Source organism: Xenopus laevis, chromosome 6S (genome assembly GCF_017654675.1).
Source record: "Xenopus laevis strain J_2021 chromosome 6S, Xenopus_laevis_v10.1, whole genome shotgun sequence".
Classification (NCBI taxonomy): domain Eukaryota; kingdom Metazoa; phylum Chordata; class Amphibia; order Anura; family Pipidae; genus Xenopus; species Xenopus laevis.
The window spans coordinates 44,094,313-44,114,508 of NC_054382.1; the positions used below are offsets into that span (position 1 = coordinate 44,094,313).

The 20,196-nt window shown below is 41.6% G+C and overlaps 1 protein-coding gene across 2 annotated transcripts in view; it reads right to left on the minus strand.

Moving 5' to 3' along the window:
- znrf2.S (zinc and ring finger 2, E3 ubiquitin protein ligase S homeolog) overlaps positions 1-11,498 on the minus strand; it is an 80,073-nt gene extending 68,575 nt beyond the window's left edge. The window contains exon 1 of one of the 2 annotated variants that reach the window (XM_041567537.1): positions 10,121-11,498. In XM_041567537.1, coding sequence (XP_041423471.1) covers positions 10,121-10,568 — 448 coding nt within the window. In that variant the 5' untranslated portion in view covers positions 10,569-11,498. The remainder of the gene's footprint in view (positions 1-10,120) is intronic. The other variant, XM_018269320.2, reaches the window with a different exon arrangement.
- Between the last annotated feature and the right edge of the window lie 8,698 nt (positions 11,499-20,196).

Consider the following 20,196-nt stretch of genomic DNA (forward strand, 5'->3'; position numbering starts at 1 on the left):
CCTTAACAACAATTTCCAAGTAGCGTAGGGCAAGCAGAGAATGGCACACACAAGCAGCACTGGGCAAGCAGAGAATGGCACACACAAGCAGCACTGGGCAAGCAGAGAATGGCACACATAAGCAGCACTGAGCAGATCCGGACTGAGAATTAAAATAGGTCCTGCCATTTCAGGTACACAGAGGCCCATTCAGCCCAAACAGCTCCCACCAGCCCATTAAATACTGACTTTTTATGGCATCTTTTTGCAGCCCCTGTGGCATTTGTCAGAACCCACAGATTGCCAGTCCAGGCCTGGCACTGAGTAAGCAGAGAATGGCACACACAAGCAGCACTGGGCAAGCAGAGATTGGCACACCCAAGCAGCACTGGGCAAGCAGAGATTGGCACACACAAGCAGCACTGAGCAAGCAGAGAATGGCACACACAAGCAGCACTGGGCAAGCAGAGAATGGCACACACAGGCAACACTGGGCAAAGAATGGTACACACAAGCAGCACTGGGCAAGCAGAGAATGCATACACAAGCAGCACTGGGCAAGCAGAGATTGGCACACCCAAGCAGAACTGAGTAAGCAGAGAATGGCACACACAATCAGCACTGGGCAAGCAGAGAATAGCACACAGGGAGGGAAGGCAGAACAGAGCAGGATACAAGGAAAGCTATCATTCTAATATGTACTACATACAGTGACACAGTGCTGGTGCCCCATTAGCATTTTGAATAAAGTGTGAACAGATGAACTATGTGGGAAGTTTCAGTCTGAGTGTCAGGTGTGAACAATACAGGGGATTACAGTCTGAATTTGAGGTAAAAAAATGCAGGGGCCTTTCGCTCGACGCAGCCAAGGCCTTTGACTCTGTCGAGTGGCCCTTCCTGTGGGAAACACTCAAGAAATTTGGCTTCGGCCCACGTTTTGTATCCCTGATTCGGCTGTTATATCAGAAACCTTCGGCCCAGATAAAAATAGGAAATCTGCTCTCCCCACTCTTTCCCCTTTCGCGTGGCACGAGGCAGGGTTGTCCACTCTCCCCCCTCCTCTTCGCTATTGCCATAGAACCACTAGCCCTACTTATACGACAGCATGAGAACATACACGGTTATAGGACTGGTCCCCTAGAGGATAAGCTGGCCTTATACGCGGATGACCTTCTCCTGTTCCTAGCGGATCCGCAGGCCTCTCTTTTAACAGCTTTACTGACACTTCAGAAGTTTGGGGTCTACTCAGGTCTGGTCATTAATAATGATAAATCGGTCATTCTCCCACTGGACACAATTCCTGATCCACCTAGTACTACTCAAGGCCTTCAGTGGATGTCCAAATTTAAGTACCTTGGGATATTCATCACATCTGATTCATCCATGTATATCGCTGACAATATACAGCCTGTGCTTAGCCAGTTCAAGAGTGCTATGGGGGTTTGGGCTACTCTGCCTTTGACTCTGTGGGGCAGAGTGAATTTATTTAAGATGATCTATCTCCCTAAATTCTTGTACAAGCTTCATAACTCCCCAATCTGGATCCCCAAATCTATCTTTCAAAGGATCAACTCAATACTTATACCCTTTTTATGGGCCAATAAGGTCCCGCGTTTCTCATGGATAATGCTCACCGCTCCAATTTCTAAAGGCGGTCTGGCACTTCCAAATTTACACCTCTATTTTCTGGCAAGCCAAATGTATTATATGCACAGCTGGATACACATGGATGAAACGGATACGGGCACTGTACTTCTGGCCCTTCAGCTAGGCTCATGGGAGGCATTGAGACATCTCCCTTATAGGAAACTGTGTGACTATGCAGCCTGTCCATCGACAATCACTACCCCGTTTAGGGCATGGACCCTCGCATGTCGTATCACCGGTCACCCCTCACTTGCTCAGTCCCCATTTACACCGCTCTGGGGTAATTCTCGTCTCCCTCACTTTAGGACACTACAGGATGTCCAATATTGGCCTGGATTGGGGGTTCGGACACTAGCCGATCTCCTTGTTGACAATATGTTTCCATCCTTTGAGCAACTACAAGCTAAAGTCGGAGGGGTTGGGATACAATTTTATAGGTTCTTACAGTTGCGCCATGCTTTTCATGCACAATTTGGCTCACTCCCCATCGAATACGCCTCCCCATCAGTCGCAACAGTGCTCCATAATCCACAAACGGGCAAGCTCACGTCACGTCTCTATAGCTCTTTGATGGACTCTGTCCCTCCCCCCTTTGATAAAGCCAAACGAAAATGGTTGCTAACTATCCCCCACCTTGGTGATGAGCAGTGGGATGATGCTGTTGATGGTTTGTATCGAGATCTTATCTCGATCAGAGACAGGATGATCCAGTTTAAATTGATACATCAGTTGTATTGCTCCCCATTAAAATTGCAGAGAATGGGGGTGAGGTTGGATTCCGTCTGTCCTAAATGTCAAGGGCTTGATGCCTCCTTTTTCCACCTCATCTGGGAATGCCCCTTAATCCATGAGTTCTGGAAGGGTGTGATACGCTACCTGGTCGATAATATTGCCTTCCCGAATGTCTGTAGTCCTGAGCTATGCCTATTGGGCCTAGTAGACGACCTTCTCCCGCTAAACAGGTCTAGAACGCTTGCTAAAACTTTACTCTTCTATGCAAAGAAAATAATTGTTATAAACTGGATGGGACATACTGTACCGACTGTGGACCACTGGGTCAACCTGGTTAATAAGATACTCCCTTCTGTTCGACTTACATATGAAGCCCGGGGTTCCTCTGGGAAGTTTGACGCGATATGGTCCCCCTGGCTAGACATTCACACTATTGAGGATGTGGGCAATTAAACTACTGTTTCAGCTACAGGTTTAGTTCCATCTTCTACTCCAGTTATCGTTGGGTCTGTGGAAGTGATGTTGGACCACTAACCCTCACTGTATTATGGAATGGAATGTATGTTAATTCGCGTGTCTTGTAAAATGGTGCATACTGCCGTCTTGCACCTTCTTTTCTCTCTTCTATCTTTTCTTTTCCTTTTGCCTTTATTGTTTGTATTGAAAATGAAAAATAAAAACTTTAAAAAAAAAAAAAAATGCAGGGGCCAGTTCATCTCTGTAGTGATACCTTTTAAAGCTTACATATGGTAAGCAGACACAGCATGTGAGGGGCCACAGAAGGGTTGAGGCGGACCGCAGCCGCCAGTTGGACAGCTCTGGACTAGGGTATCAGATGCCCCATTCTGACAACTAAAAACAAAAACAAAATGTAAATAATTTTTATAGTGTAAGGAAAGTTTATTTTTCTTGACCAACATCATAAAATAGGATTTGGGATTATTTCTTAAGGTGACAGGTCCCCTTTAACTCAACTGTGTCTCTTCCTTATATATTCTTTAAAAATCATGGATGTCAAGATTATACATTATAACAAATAAGGGTGGGGGATTTTTAGGTATCTTAAGGCACAAAATGTCTTAATGTCTTAAATATATTGATAATAGGTTGAGTGACGAAGACCTCTGGTATTTGTCTATATATTATACACCACCAGGTACTGTTGACGATTTTATTTATCATTCCATTTTCCAGAAAATTCCTGTGTGAGAAAAAAAAAACTTGAATTTTTCAGATTATTGCCCGAAAAACACTAAATATTCGGAATATTGCCCGAAAACCCAGCACAGATCAGGATATCTTCATGACTTCTGCCATTGACTTCTACATGAACTCTGCAGGTCTGAGTTGGAGTTCTTTTTTTTTTCAGACTTTTATTCAGACTCTTTGAGAAAAAAAAAATTTTTCCACTAAAAGTTCGGATTTTAGTTCAGTTCAGTACATATAATGCCATATTGTATCATCATTACCTTCCACACCTAAATTTCTTCTCATGTCAAATTCTATTCTTGAACTTTAATGTCCCCTATTAAACAGGAAACTCATTCAAACAAAACAACGCCTATGGATGTCTCTGATGACATTAATAATGCCAAATATCAACTGCACACTGCTAATGTTGCTTTAGATTTATATATATATAACAAAACAAAAATGTTATCTGTCTTATACATCGCCTTTGGAATTCTCTACTGGCTATATTCCAACCTGATTCAGTCTAATTTTTTCCATAGCAGACTCCTTATCATTGTCAGTATGTACAGCCCCCAGGTAGTGTGTGTGGAACAGCAAAGCTGCCTATCCCATAATGACATTTGAGCTTATATAAGTGATGCTTTTAGCTATTATTTCCCCCCCCACACACACACAAACATATTTACAGCACTGCAAAGTCAGGCAACTTCCTTATCTGTATGTAACATGTAAAAATTTAATTTTTTTTATTTTTGCTTCTTCTAATAAAAATCAGTACAGGTGTGGGAACTGTTATCCAGAATGCTCGGGACCTGGGGCTTTCCGGATAACGGATCTTTCCATAATTTGGATCTTCATTCCTTACATCTACTACAAAATTTTGTAAACATTAAATAAACCCTATTGGCTGGTTCAGCTTCCAATAAGGATTTATTATATCTTAGTCTAGATCACTTACAAGGCACTGTTTTATTCTTACAGAGAAAAATAAATCATTTTTAAAAATGTGGATTATTTGGAAAAAATGGAGTCTATGGTAGACAGCCTTTCCGTAATTTGGAACTTTCTGGATAACGGGTTTCCAGATAAGGGATCCCACACCTGTACATGGTTTTATGGTGTCACTAAATTGATCAAACTACTATCCCGACAGCTCTTTACACAAAAAAAGATTAATAAAATTTGGCTTTACTATATATATATATATATATATATATATATATATATATATATATATATATATATACACACACACACAATGAAGAACCAATTGCTATATACATGGATCAGTATTTCAGCTGTGGGCATAAAGTAATGTCTTTATACGAGTATCAGGTTCATCAATGTGAACATCTAGTCAATACAGATAGTATGGAGGATCACAGTGCCTTTTATAGCCCATACTTGATATCCAGTGCTGGATATTGGGTAAAATCCAACCTGCACCCGACCCTAATCTGCCCACCCTCAGCCTGCACCTGAGTTCCGGGTTCTTTTATAGACCGGCACCCAAACCACTCTGCCGCTGACGTGACAAAAAAGGGGCAGTGTAAGCAGGCGCGCGTCTATAAAAAAGGAAGTCGGAAGCCGGCAGTGCGGGCCAACCAGATACCCGCAGGTCGGGCGAGTTCGGGTCGACCTCGCAGTGCTCCTTGCGGGTGGCTCCTGCTCTCCCCGCCCGCCGCCTTCAAATCCCGGCATCCGACTTCCGGTTTTATAGTGTTGTGTCTGCTCGTCCCGCCCCTTTTGTGACGTCATCGCTGGGCGGGTCTATAAAAGGTCCCCCAGAAGCGGGTGCAGGTGGCCGCGGGTATTAGCAGGGCGGGTTAGGGTCGGATGCGGGTCAGGGGGTGCGAGGTTGGCCTGAACTCGCCAGACCCACGGGTATAGGGCTGGCCCGCACATCACTACTGGATATACTGTAGGTCTTTTATGGAAAAGGGTAACTGACTGTACCCATGAGTGTTTCTCAGAAAGTGTTGCTTACTAAATAGTGTCTCTCCTAACAAGGAAAACCTTAATCACTGAGGGTTCCGGAATGTTAGGCACTCCCAATTCAATTACTTTGGCTAATGCATAGTGCCAACATCTTACTTTCCTTTTCCAGGCAACCCTAGTGCAAAAATATGCAAAAGTCTGCCGAGGAACATTTGTGAAAGGTAAGTAAAATCACATAGGAAACATTTTGGCACCCCACCCAAAATAATGAGTCTTTACTTGTCCTTTATTGTGGCCAAGGTGGTGGGGCTGAACTTATTTTATGGTTAATAGTCTGCTTGGAAACATCTGGGGAGCACCATCCAGCTACGTGTTATGTGGTCAGAAATGATATCTTGGGATATGGGAGAGTCACCATGGCAAACAATTTCTGCAACTTGCACACTTTAGGCTTGTGATTTAATCGACTAATCGCCTCTTCTTCTTGATGACAATCTCCCCGAACTGCCTTTGCGTGTCTTGCCGTCCGCTATAATGAAAAGTCACCTGTGCTAAACCACACGCGGCGATTAGTTTTCCGAAGTCGCCTCACGAGAGATATTATCAGTAGCCGATATAAATCTTTAAACCCATCTGGTCCACTGAATGATTGATTAACATGGTACAAAAAATGTCTGGACAGTCCACACACGGTCCGAAAATCATACAAATCTTCATTTTATACCGTGGTATCGGTATTTGCGTCTATGGCCAGTTTAGCCACACAATGCAGTAACACAAGTAGTTTATATTTTGACACTATGTAAACCCTCTTTTATCCATAAGAAAAATACACAGTAGGCTGAGAAAACCATATGCAATTCAGCAAACATGTGATCCCCATATCACATTACATAAAAGCAACAGTCAAGTATGTGCCATGTCACAAATTAATTTTAATGGAATTCTAGTAGCTATTGATCTTTTGATGAACAGCTTCAAGCATCATCACATGATTTATCACAAGTATGCCTCCAAAAGTGCTATAAAATAGATTCCCTGCAGAAAAAAATCATATAAAATCAACAGTGAATACAATTCTAAAAGAACAAAATAAAAGAAAATGTTCACAGATTGAGAAAAAGTGAAAAGGGAAGACATTCTCAATGCCTCTAGCAGGAAAAAATTGTTGGCACATTCATACCCCCCACCACCACTTTCAAAAGTCCCATGAGTATTTTCCTAATCTGTTATTTTACACTGCATTTCTATCATGATGATATGAGTGCACCACCCACAGGTATGTCTCTGTACAAATATATAAACCAGCACAATAAAATAATACCTGCTTACTACGATTTTACTGCCAATTACAATTATAGGTCATAAAGCTTAGATTAATGGATAAATACTACATTACAGTTCTGCACACCTATGCATACTAACATAAAAACTACGAAGCATCTACTACCCTGTGCCCCTTATTCACATATAAACCAACACACCACACAAGTTGCAAATGGCCCATTAAAATGTGGATGATGATGGAGAGGTATAACACCTGCCCCTCTGGTATTCTGCCTTATTTAGATAATAAGGCCAATAGGTAAGAGTCACATGGTAAAAAGGAAAGCCATAGTATGCCCAGTGGTTTCCAGACATTTTGGGATCAAGTCCCCCTTAGACCCAAGACCCAACACTCAGCCAGGCCCCACTTAGGTCAGATATATGTAATTATCACTCTAGGATTACTCTTAAGCTGGCCATAGACGCAAAGATCTGATCGTACAAATCGAGGATTCGTACCATTTTCGGACCGTGTGTGGAAAGTCCTGACATTTTTCGCCCAGCGGAGATCGGTCGTTTGGTCAGACAGGTTAAAAGATTTCTGTTGGCTTCGGGTAATATCTCTGCATGTATTGCCAATCGTATGATTTTAAGAGGGAGACTGTCACTAGCTTTGGTCGGACATAACTTTCGTACGATTGCTGTCAGGGGCAGAACATCGGCTGATCTGTTCTTTTGTACTTTATTTGATCTGAATGGTTAGTGGCAGGTTAGGAGATGGGGAAGTCTGCTCATACGCTGATTTGTACAATCGGATCTTTGCGTCTGTGGCCAGATTTACGGACTAAATGCAGAAAATTTAAAGTTTAGTGATACCTTTTATTGGTTAACCGAATAAGTAACAATTGCAAGCTTTCGGCGCACACAAAATACAAATGAAAGTTGAAAAGCACATTATATATACTGTTAGATCACTGAAAAGAGTTTATGGGCAATCAGGCTTCTATGGGTGAAAACTGGATCCTTTAGAAATGATTAGTAATAATAATAAAGCACCGGTGTATATTCTGCAGCACTGTACAATAAATGGGTGTCTTGCCTTAATGACCTTAATGTTGCAACCCCCTCCCCCCCAATTTTCTGTGCAACAGTTTGGGAACCATTGCTTAAATGCGTAGTTGAACTTAAAAGTTAGTCTATTATAGACTGTCTTAGTCTTAACTGTTCTGCATTTTAAGCAGCCAAAAAACTATTGCTCCATGGGGCTAAAAGCTTGTTATTTTTTATCTTTTTTTCTGGACTCACTTCTATTGATGTCAGTTTCTAGGGTAAATTGGCAACCAAACAGCTAATGAGATTCCAAACTAGACAGCAGCTAAACAAAAAGCTAAATAAAATGGAAAAAAACTAATAAAAAAAACAAAAAAGTAATAAAAATAATGAAATGCATTGCAAATTGAATATCATGCGCTGCATCATATAAAGTTAGTATTAAAGGACACCTGTTGCAAAAAAATATTACCAACCAAAAGTACGGGCTCCGGTTGGGGATGACAGTTTTTTGTTTAAATTGCCCCCGGGGGGGGGGGACTACTGTTACTCCCAACCAGAGTGCAGACTCTATTAGCATGTAAATATTAGTCCCAACAGGATAATACACATATTAGCTGTACTTTTAGTAGGAAATAGTAGTGGAAGCTCCTTCCCTGGCCTCCTACTTCTATTAATAGAACATTTGTGTACTCTAAAGTACACTTGAAAAATGGCCCTTGGTGCCCGAAACATGTCGTGTGAACGCACAATAAAAACGTAATTTGCCGTTATTCTGCTCCTAGTGTGTGATTCCCCAAGTTCACAAATGTTCTATTAGCACGTACTTTTGGTTGAGATTAATATATTTTGCCACTAGGTGCCCTTTAAAGTGAACTAACCCTTTACGGTCAAGTGCTTTTTAGAGGTTTGAAAAGTAGTCCACTGGAGAGCCTTGCACTGAAGCCAAATGTAATTGTTATATTTAGTGCATAACAGAATCTATGAGGGCTTTCTTAGTTAAAGAATCAATGCTATTCTAGTGCATTGGTGTTATAGTAAGCTTTCACGTGTCTCTGTGGTTAGTCATTCTACATATTTCATGTTAGAAGCGCTCTATGTGTATAAATACACAAACATAGGCAATGTCTGTGCTTGCTTGACAATGGTTCTGCGCTGTACAGAAAGAAGTTACTATAAATATTAAAATAATTCAAGAGCTTGTGCCATTAGTACTAACCTAAAGACTGGAATGTGTCAATGCAAACCTGGGTCTGTCAATAGACATACGCTATTCCCATATTTATGTACATGTCAGAGGTGTAACTACAGAGGAAGCAGACCCTGCAGGGGGGCCCAGGAAGTACAAGGGCCCCATGAGGCCCCAATAATTTGCAATTTCAACATGTTGATAAAACTAGCCAACCTCTGGATATGTTTTGGGCCCTAAAATGAATTTGCTGTGGGGCCCAATAACATGTAGTTATGCCACTGGCACATGCTATGATTTCCTTATTAGTAATAAACATTAATTTAAAATGACATTTATTCACTCAAAATCCTACACTTCTCTGCTTGGTTGCAACTGTGGTTTGTCTTGGTGGTTACAGACAGTAAATAGTAAGAGGGAGGAAAGGACCATGGCTTATGACAGATGTCTTATGAGAGAGCGAGCCATATAGATTGCTCATAGATGCAAATGTAACAGCTGTGATATAATATGCCGAAATATGAAATAATTAACTTGTCTATGGAGATTCCTTGCTGTCTGCTTTACTATTTCAACTGGGCTACTCAAGTTAGCTCATTCAATTATAAATTACACAGACACCAACACAACAACCTGCTGTCATTTACTACATTACCAAAAACAAACCCACCACACAGACCACGTTTGTAATACCACAGCATTACGCTATCATCATCGCGGCATTAAGGGTAGGACTCCACGTGTGTTTTCGGCGCAATCCGATGAGCTGCGACAGACGCTGCACCTGCATCCAACAGTCGTGTCGCATACGATCAACGCTGCACAGCATGCGACAATTCTATTATTTATCTTATTTTTTGTCGCATGCATTTTGTCGCAGCGCGTCGGATTGCGCCGGGAACGCTTGTGGAGTCCTAAACTAGCCATGTCATGTATTTGCACCCCAGCTGTTACTGAATCACAGTTGCCAGCAATTTCCTCACGTCATCATCGGGCTGTCTGAGGATGCTGGAAGTTGTAGCCCCAGAACAGCTGAATGAAGCACAAACTTCCTACTCACACAATGTGTAAGGGCATCCGCTTTCACGTCACTCGCATGATGTCACATCACGTCAGCATACTCACCGCCAAAGAGGTGTGGGGAGAGGTGAGCAGGTAAGGATCCAATCATTAGCCTAGATTCACGCCCCCCATGTGCTCTGTCTCTGGGTCCTTCCTCGGGCGTGCTACTGCCAGAGTCCCGGGCTGCACCGGGGATACTAAGCGGGGCCTGACTGCGAATCCCCCCCACAGAGCGGCTCCTGGAACTCAGTGCTGCCGGCTGAACGCTGTCCGTGCCACTCGCCCCTCTCCCGGTCGCCCCCGCTGTCTCCTGCCCACTTGAATCATACGAGTACCTGGCGAGAGGGGACGACGACGAGGAGGCGACCCCAGAAGGGCCCCTGTAAGGCCCCCGGGCCGTGGTACTAGGAATATCCGATCCAGAGTAAGCCCGTGTCCGACCGTCCGCTGCCGGACTGCTGCTCTGCCGCCCACCCATCCCCGACACGCACGCGGTTGGTTCAGCACGCATCCACCGGGGGTGAAGGGGGAAGTGTCCTTGTGCTGTGCGAAGGCGCTAAGTCCGGAGTTCAGTGCCAGTCAAATGTTCGTGTATCGCACACTATTGCTTAAGCTCATTCCCCGTGCATGAACATGAGCCGGTCATACAGCAGCGGGACTAGTACACGACGTGTGTCGCTCTCTCCCACATTGGGCATTTAGCCGATGTCAGGTACACTGGGCAGGCTTTGTGGCAGCTCTACGGCAGGTACAGGTGTGCAGAGCGCTAAGTAATGACAGCAGCCCAGCGGTGTACACTACACAATGCCCTCCCGTGTCACCTATCCGGACACATTGTACATCGTGTCACAGGCCAGGTGTCCTTCCGCCGTCACATGCCTCTTCACTCCCCGCTGAGCGCGGAATCCACAGGGAGCCCGCCTATTCCCAATACCCAGGTGCCTGTGTGTGTGACCGCTCCGCCTACAAGAGACAACAGGCTGTTTGCTCACATGCAGTAGACAGAGCTGTTTGCCTCACATGTCCGTGCCGCAGTGCCAGCAAGGTTACCCGCGCGCGAGTTGATAGGAATGTACGGTGTGTATACAGGGACGCATGGAGCCTGGGCCGCCCCTCCTGTCAGCCAGACGGCAGTCCTCCCTCCTTATTATAAAAGACTTGTGTTCTGTTGTTATTCTTTCCTCAAGTGCAAAGCTCCTTGGCCTGGTTTCCCTCCTATCCCAGCGTGCTGTTCGCCCTCCCTGATGTCTGTCACTAGTAGGCCACACCCCCTCGCGTCTCTTCATAAAGCTTCGTGTCTTCCACTATCTCTGCGTGTTCCTACAGTCATTGTTCGTCTCCTTGGCTGCTGTTTGTCTTGTGGTTTGTTGTTTCACTTTCCCGTCTCTCTACGTGTCATTGCTTTCTTTTCCGTTCCAGTGAATGGAGTGTCATTGCTTTCTTTTCCCTTCCAGTGTGAATGGCAGCGCCTACGCACCTTCTGCCTCACTCAGCAGACTCCCTTTTAGGAGCCACAGCGGACATTTGCACAGGGATCACAAAATGCAGGGCCCTTTTTGAGAAAATGTTTTATTTAAAAAAAAAACTACAGCTCCCAGTAGCCATTGTCAGAAGAAGGTCGTGGGATTTGTAGATCAGCAGCAGTTGTTCGTGGGTGAATGCCATAGATGTGGGTCCCACACAGTGTCGGACTGGGACACCAGGGGCCAACCATACAACCTTAGACCAGGGGTCCACGCTCAATACTATTATTCTTCCTCACTCAACCTCTATTCTCCTAGTCTGTTTTCTTTACATACAATAATCTATTATTTCATCTATTTAGCCTCTTTGTTCTCATAGAAATAGGGAATGGCCATGAAATAGGCCAAATGTTGAGCAGCATAAGGGCCCACTGACACCTGGGCCCACCGGGAGTTTTCCTGGTATCCCTGTGGGCCGGTCCGACACTGGTCCCACACACACAGTCTATATCTGATGCCTGGGACTCACTCAAGCAACTTGCTGTCATGCATTTGTTGAGCCTCAGCACTGAGCATCCCTAGAGCTGTTGAGTATAGTCCCTCGGCAGCTGGGCTCCTGGTTACTTATATTCAGTTCACATTCTCCTTACTATGTACATTTATTATTGGACTGTCAAACCCTACCAGTCAGAAGGAAGCAGGCTGGTAACTGTGCTGGAAAAGGAAGTAGAAAGTTGACTGTGCAGTCAAAAATAACAGCTCTGCTGTGGAAGGTATGGGAAAGGGTCTCCCTGACAGGCTATATTTCCCTGCGTTCCAGTTAAACCGCAGGTCCAGACACAACCGATCCTTCTTTATTGGGCAGTCCTCGCGATGATGCATGGTGGAACGTAAGGGCTCTTTGAGCGCAAAAAAATGCATTCACTAATTGTACTCATTATATTCTGGCAGGCTGTCCCCAAGAGCATTTTGAGTTACGTTTTACTCCATTTGCGTTTGAGTGTGTTTGTTTAGACGCAGCATGTTGCACTTGACGCACATTCAGCTATCAATAGAATAGAGGGTTGTGTTTGGAACAGAAAAAAAACCCACTTAGCTGCGGCCAAAAAAAGTCTTTCAACGCAATATATGCCTTGTTTTGCTCTCAGTGTGCATTTGAAAAACTGACGCAAACGCCCGTATGTAAGAGCCCTAACAGTTCCACCTGGTTAAATGCATCTAACCGGAATGCAGGGGGAGCCCACTAATCAACAGACATCAAGAAGAACCCCAGGCACTCGTTTCATGAACATTTGGGCTGTGCTTATATGTGTTATATTGAGGAGAGCCCATTAAAGGGATACTGTCATGGGAAAATGTGTTCTTTTTCCAAACACATAAGTTAATAGTGCTGCTCCATAGAATCCATAGAATTCTGAACTGAAATCCGTTTCTCAAAAGAGCAAGCAGATTTTTTTTATATTTAATTTTGAAATCTGACATGGGGCTAGACATATTGTCAGTTTCCCAGCTAACCTGCAAGTTGGAGTGATATTACCCCCTCCCTTTCACCCCCAGCAGCCTAACAAAAGAACAATGGGAAGGTTACCCGATAGCAGCTCCCTAACACAACATAACACCTGCCTGGTAGATCTAAGAACAGCACTCAATAGTAAAATCCAGGTCCCACTGTGGCACATTGTTACATTGAGTAGAAGAAACAACAGCCTGCCAGAAAGCAGTTCCATCCTAAAGTGCTGGCTCTTTCTGAAAGCGCATGACCAGGCAAAATGACCTGTGATGGCTGCCTACACAGCAATATTACAACTTAAAAATATATACTTGCTGGTTCAGGAATGACATATTATATGGCAGAGTGAATTTTTCGCAGTGTAAACAGTGTAATTTAGAAACAAAAACTACATTATAAAAATCATGACAGAATCCCCCCCAGACGGACTGTACAAGGACATTTCAATGCGCTGTACCAGAGTGTGTTTTTACTATTTTTATTAAAATGTTTTAAAAGCGCTTCTGCACAGGATATTTGTCTTTTATCTCCCTACCAAGACAAGCAGGAATCAGGAAGAAGGAACCTGGATGAGAGATCGTCCTCTTTGTGTTTCATATTGGTTGAAACTCACTTCTTGTGAGTATATAATACCACTGGAGAGTAGCAATCCGGAGTTGTGTTGCTAACCTCACTACCCCTTCGTTACGGATCCACTCACCCATGTTTTTTTCTCTTTTTTTTTTTCTCTTGTTTAAAATAAGGGTTAAAAGGCTATAAATGAACACACAGGGTGAATAATTTATTGTAATACATAATCGTATATTTCTCTGTGTCACAGTGAAGGAGTGTTTTAATAAGTATTGGAGGACACTGTGGGTGTTTCTTATTTAATATTGAAATTACTACACTATATAAACTTTCTGTTATTTCCCCTCCCCTCTGAGGGATACAGCAACATCGTCTGTTTCTGTGAAATTTTTGTGTGGGCAGAGGAGGGCCCTAAAAGAATTTGCTGGACTTTGGGGGAACCTCAATCCCAGGACTCACTCTTTTACATTTATAATAATAATAATATCTGGCCATGATATAGTCATTTCAGAAACAACAACAAATAAAACTACATATGCTCTGGTATGAGCTCTACTGGGGCAGAACTAATACGAATAATGAAGAATATCTGTAATGCAAACTAGAAACTAGTCACTTTACCCTACATTAAAGGAACAGTAGCACCAACAAATTAAAGTGTTTTAAAGTAATGAAAATATAATGTACTGTTGTAAAACCAATCTGTTTGCTTTAGAAACACTACTATAGTTCATATAAACAAGCTGCTGTGTAAAAAAGGCTATATGGCACAGGTTAATATATAACAGATAACACCATTATGTTCTACAGAGCCTATCTGCAGTGTAACCTGAGCCTTTTCTCCTTTGAATGGCTGCCCCCATTGCTACACAGCAGCTTACTTATTTAAACTATAGTGTTTCTGAAGCAAACACACCAGTTTTACCAGTGCAGTTCAACACTGCATTATATTTCTTTAGAACACTTTCATTTTTTGATGTTACCGTTTCTTTAATATAATATTTCGACACTGTTTTATATAACATGTAATGATATGTATTTATATTCACCTACTGTTAATTACATGTTAAGTAAAGTATCTCAATAATGCAATTCAATCATTAAACTGGTAAGCTCTACTGGTCAACAACTATTGAGAATGGTGAAGATTCTCTGTAATGTATATATTTGTATACATATTTTTTTTACATAACAAACAAAAAATGGTTGGGAGCACCTTCCATCAATTGAGAAACATAAGTAGTGTGCAGGGTCAAATGGTATAGTGGTCCATTCCATTATGTGTTCCTTACACGCTTCTACCTATAACTATTTTGATTGAGTTTGATAAGACATACTTTGTTGGTTACGTTTTATATGTACACAATAGAGAACCAGGGATAATTATAGTGGGATGGTGCAAATGACGAGTCATTCTTTTATCTCCTTTTCCTTTACTCACGTTTTTATTTACATAGTGCCACAATTAATAGAACAAATGGGTAATTACAGTAATAAATACATAGTATAGTTGCATTAAAGAAAAAGAGCTATTGAAGATTCAAGAGGAAGGAGTATACATTAATTAGCATGTTGGTACTATTTAAATAAAGGATAATAATTCTGTTGATGCTGGAATAAATAGGCCTTTAAAGGGGTTGTTCACCTTTAAATTCACGTTTAGTATGATGTAGAGAGTGATATTCTGAGACAATTTGCATTTGGTGTTTTTTTGTTTATTATTTGTGGTTTTTGAGTTATTTAGCTTTTTATTCAGCAGCTCCTTAGTTTGCAGTTTCTGCCAACTGAATGCTAGGGTCCAAATTACCCTAGCAGACATCTGTTGATTGAAATAAGAGACTGAATCATGAATAGCTGAGGTCTAAATAGAAAAATGAGTAATAAAAAGTAGCAATAAAAATACATTTGTAGCCTTACATAGCATGTTTCTTAGATTGGGTCTGTGGAAAAAGTTAGAAGATAAAGCCAAATAATTTAAAAACTATAAAAAGAAAAAATGAAGTGCTATAGAAAAATTGCTTAGAATTAACTAAAATCTAAATTAAAATCTTACTTAAAGATGAACCACCCCATTAAGGATATGTCATAAGACATATAGATTACAGAATTGCAAAAGTATGTAGCAGCCTTCCACATATACAAACACAAAAAAATTGAAATGTTACTACAGAGTACGAGAAGATTGTTATTCTGAGGTTTTGATGCCACTTGATGGAATGTATGAATGTTTTGCTGAGTGCCACAGTGGGAAACTTATGGCACTATAAACTTTTCTTAAATTAATAAATGTTGACATATATATGTATAGCTATAGATATGTTACTAAAAATAAAAAATACATGTATAATATTTTATTCTGTTCTTTAGGTGCTGACTAAAGAATATCAGTAATGTAATTAAATCCGACTGGCTAAAGACTATCAGTAATGGAATTAAGTGAGCCTTGAAACATATTGAAAAAATTCTGTATTTTTGAAATAGTCATTTGTTTAAAGGAGAATTCAACCCTGTAGAAAAAAAACCCTGTACCCCCACCCCACGTAGCCCCCCCTCCCCCAGCCTAACTGCCACTCCGGCGATATGCCCAATACTTTATATTTACCCCTCAATACAGATTCTGGCATTGGACTTCACAGCAGCTATCTTACGGGTCATTGTGTCTTCTTCTGGCGCTTTGGCAATTTCCTTCCAATTCGGCGCATGCGCAGTTGTCCAAACCGGGCAAATTGCTCCAACTTCGCATGCGCAAGCATACCGATCTCCCAGTAAGCTTACCTAGGACCCGGAAGATGGATGCCATGAAGTCTGATCTGTGACAAGGGGTAAGTATAAATTAGGGGGCATTTCCCCGGGGGCAGTTAGGCTGGAGGGAGGGGGGGTACAGGGTTCTTTTCTACAGGGTTGAATTCTCCTCTAATGTCTGCTTGTTCATTGCCGTATATGCTAACTACGGGTTAATAAACACGGGACCGCTAAAAATCAGACAGATGTATTGTAGCATCATCAACTAAGTACAGGCAACACATTCTAGCAGAAAGCCCCATGAAGAAGAGAGAGATTTTTTACTGTTCTGACTTTTTTAATGCCATGTCATTTATGGGCAGATTTATTAAGGGTCGAAGTGAAAATGCGAATTTTCTTTTTTTGTCAAAACTCCTATTCAATTGTGAATTATCCAAACTCGATTTGAGTTTTAATTTGATTTTCGAGATTTATCATATTCTGGCCTTTAAGCACTCAAATTTGACTATTCGACACCTAAAACCTGCCGAATTACTGTATAAGTCAATGGGAGAGGTCTAGGTATCAATTTCGATCAAATTGAGTTTTTGATTTGAGTTTCAATTCGTCCGAGTTGAAAAAATTTGATTTAATAATACATTTTGATTGGTTGAATTTATGGGAGTTTGATAAATGTGCCCCCCAATGTTTTATAAAAATGTATACTGACAGCCAGAAAATATGAAGAGCTGCTATAAGGAGTATTGCACATAGGAAGGTGGTGCAAGGAACTTGCCTAATTTTAGAACTGGTTTTTATTCCAGATATAGGTATGACTCAATGGGAATTAGAGACAATGGAGGAAGAAGTTCCATGCCCTGTAGACCTTACACACTAATTGTTATCGACTGCTTTTCTGGTGAAACACTGGAATCCTGACTTTGGATGCATTTGGTAAGAAGTATTAATTTTTTCTTGAAAATGAAATATGCCCCGCAATTACTTGTACAGGGAGAAAATTAAGCTAATCCATTTTTAAAATAGAAAAATGGTATAAAGTAAAAACTAGAAAGCATGTGAAAAAAAATCATTATTTTTGGTGTACTGTTTGAGAACAGTTGAACTGAAAATTGTATTTAGAAGGTGAACCCCTTTAATAATGAGTTGAGTCATATATTAGGAGACTGAGAGGATTGTGAATGTACTTAGAACAACAGATGGTATAGTGAGAGAAGGAGGGATGGGGTGGGGTTGGAATTAACAGGAAAAGATAGAGCAGAGGAGATTCAGTTCAGCAACATGTATGTCTATCAAATTCTCTTCTGAATTATACAAAAATATACTTTTCTAATATAGTCTTCCTCCTCTATAGCATATTTTTTTTAAATGTTTCCTGTTTGCCTTGCATTTTGTTAATTCTAGATTAAACATTTACTTCCACGTGCTCTTCAGGGTATTGTGATGGTGAATTTGTTCAGATACGGTTGGCTACTGAGATACCAGGTTCACTGGCTATGTCAGAATTTTCTTCAGCTGACAAAAGTGCTGTTTTTATTTAAACCAAAATTTTTTCCTGTGGAATACTTACAAAACAAACTTTTAGAGGCCTATTTATCAAAGGTCGAATTTGAATTCATGCAAATTTTTTTAATTTGAATATACTCACAATTTCTACTGGGAGGTTTTGAACAATCTTATTCAATTCGTACAAATTGAATTTTTCTCCCAAAAAAAAATTGAATGTCATGATGGCTATTAACATCTCAAATGGCTCAGCGGACCTCCGCCATTGACTTGTACATGAACTTAGCAGGTTTGAGGCGGCAAATATTTGAATTTTTTAACTCCAAAATTCAAATTTGAATTGACTTTTCAGAATCTTTGATTAAGATTTATTGCAGCATGCAGCGTTTTGGGGTTACCCCATTTGTCAAGCATGCTTGACAAAGGGGGTAACCCCGAAACGCTGCATGCTGCAATTAATCTTAAGTAAGGTCTAACCTGCTTGCATTACCTGTGTGCCGGGGGAAATCTTGTCGCTACGTTTTGTCCAGACCAGCCATCTACACCATGAAACATGAAATGTAAGCACATTCAGTTTAATTTTAGAACATATATTCTGATATACTGGCTGAGCATTTGATTGTAAGTGAAAGTAATAGCAATCATGGGTAGACATTTCCTCTTACAGATGCACTGCCTCCGTTGCAGTCAGTTGACAATAAATTAGTACTCCACTTACTCAGGGAAAGTCAGACATTTCCAATGACAGGGCATTGTACTTACACACTGTCAAACAGGCAATTAAGTGCGGTACAACATAAATCATTAAAAGGTGCAAAAGAAAATGTTTTCTACTTGCAGACTGGCAGATTGCTTACAATATGATTCACAAATATATATCTAAAAATGTGTATTACTGTATATATTTTTATTTAAACTTCACAAGCGAGGTTAGCTAAATGATTTAACACTGAACAAATAAGTACAGAAAGAAACTTGTAATTAATTATTGTTGATGAGGAAAGATATAAGGGCACAAAACACAAATGTGATACTACATTCTATTCAACACTCCTTTTGTTCTTGCTAGCTTTATTGGTGAATGATTGTAACATTTATAGTTGTAAGACGCACCGGGAGATCTCTTGGTATCCTTACCTCGCGGCGTGTCTCTTCCTGCGCGCCCGGCGATGACATCATTCTTCTTAAAGTGTTGCTGGCATCACATTCCCTTTAAAAGGCCAGTTTTCTATTCTTGCAGTGCCCAAGCTGGTTTCAGATCTCTTCTCCTGCCGAAACGTTTGGATTGTGTTTTGAATTACTGGTTTTGACTTCTGCCTGACTTGTGACTCCGATTCCTACCGCCTGCCTTGATCCTTTGCCTGTCTCTGACTACGTCTTCTCTAAATCCCTGCCGGTACCTCGCTTAAGGACTTGATTCTAGTTACGCACTTCCTTGTTGGTTCCTGCAGCAGAAAGCCCGGGCCCCAGAAGGGCGTCGATGAACACTGGGAACCATAGGGTTCACCTGTGCATCTGAAGGTACCCATCACTGTACAAGGTTGCAGAGAACGTGCTTGTTACAGTTAGCTTGGGCCAAATGGGCCAGGCTGCTGCTTCCTCGACTATGGAGGGATTATTTCACGTAATGATGAAGCGTCTGGACAGCCAGGAGGCTCAACAGGAACATCTTGCTCAAGCCTTACAGCATTTCTGGGTCCGCAGCTCACTCTTCACAGTCTGCACCTTCAAAGGTGCCCAAGATTCCTGCTCCAGTCCATTTTGGGGGTGATCCGGATGCTTGTTGTGGGTTCCTGACTCAATGCAAGATCCAGTTCAATTTGGCCCTGGACCAATTTACGACTGAAAAGTGTAAAGTTTCCTATATGAGAAATGTGAGTTCCACAAGTCCACAATCTCTTTTTTGGGTTATATTGTTTTGTCCTCCAGATTTGAGATGGATCCTACTAAAGTTTCTGCTGTCCTTGATTGGCCCGTTACCACGAGTTTGAAAGCCATTCAACGTTTCTTAGGTTTTGCTAATTTTTTTTCATTAAATTTTTTTTCCAGACTGTGGCTCCTATTATGGAAAAAACCTTGTAAAGTTTCTTGGACCCCTCAAGCTCAGGAGTCGTTTGTGTCTCTAAAGAGACCTTTTAGTTCAGCTACAATTCTTCTCCATTCTGATCCTAGCCGACCGTTTATTCTGGAGGTTGACGCTTCTGAGGTGAGTGTTGGTGCCGTCTTGTCTCAACGAGCGAAGTTCCAAGGGACCCTTCATCCCTGTACTTATTTTTCTCATAAACTGTCTCCTGCTGAGAGAAATTATGCTGTGGGTAACCGCAAACTCTTGGCCGTTAAACTCGGACTGG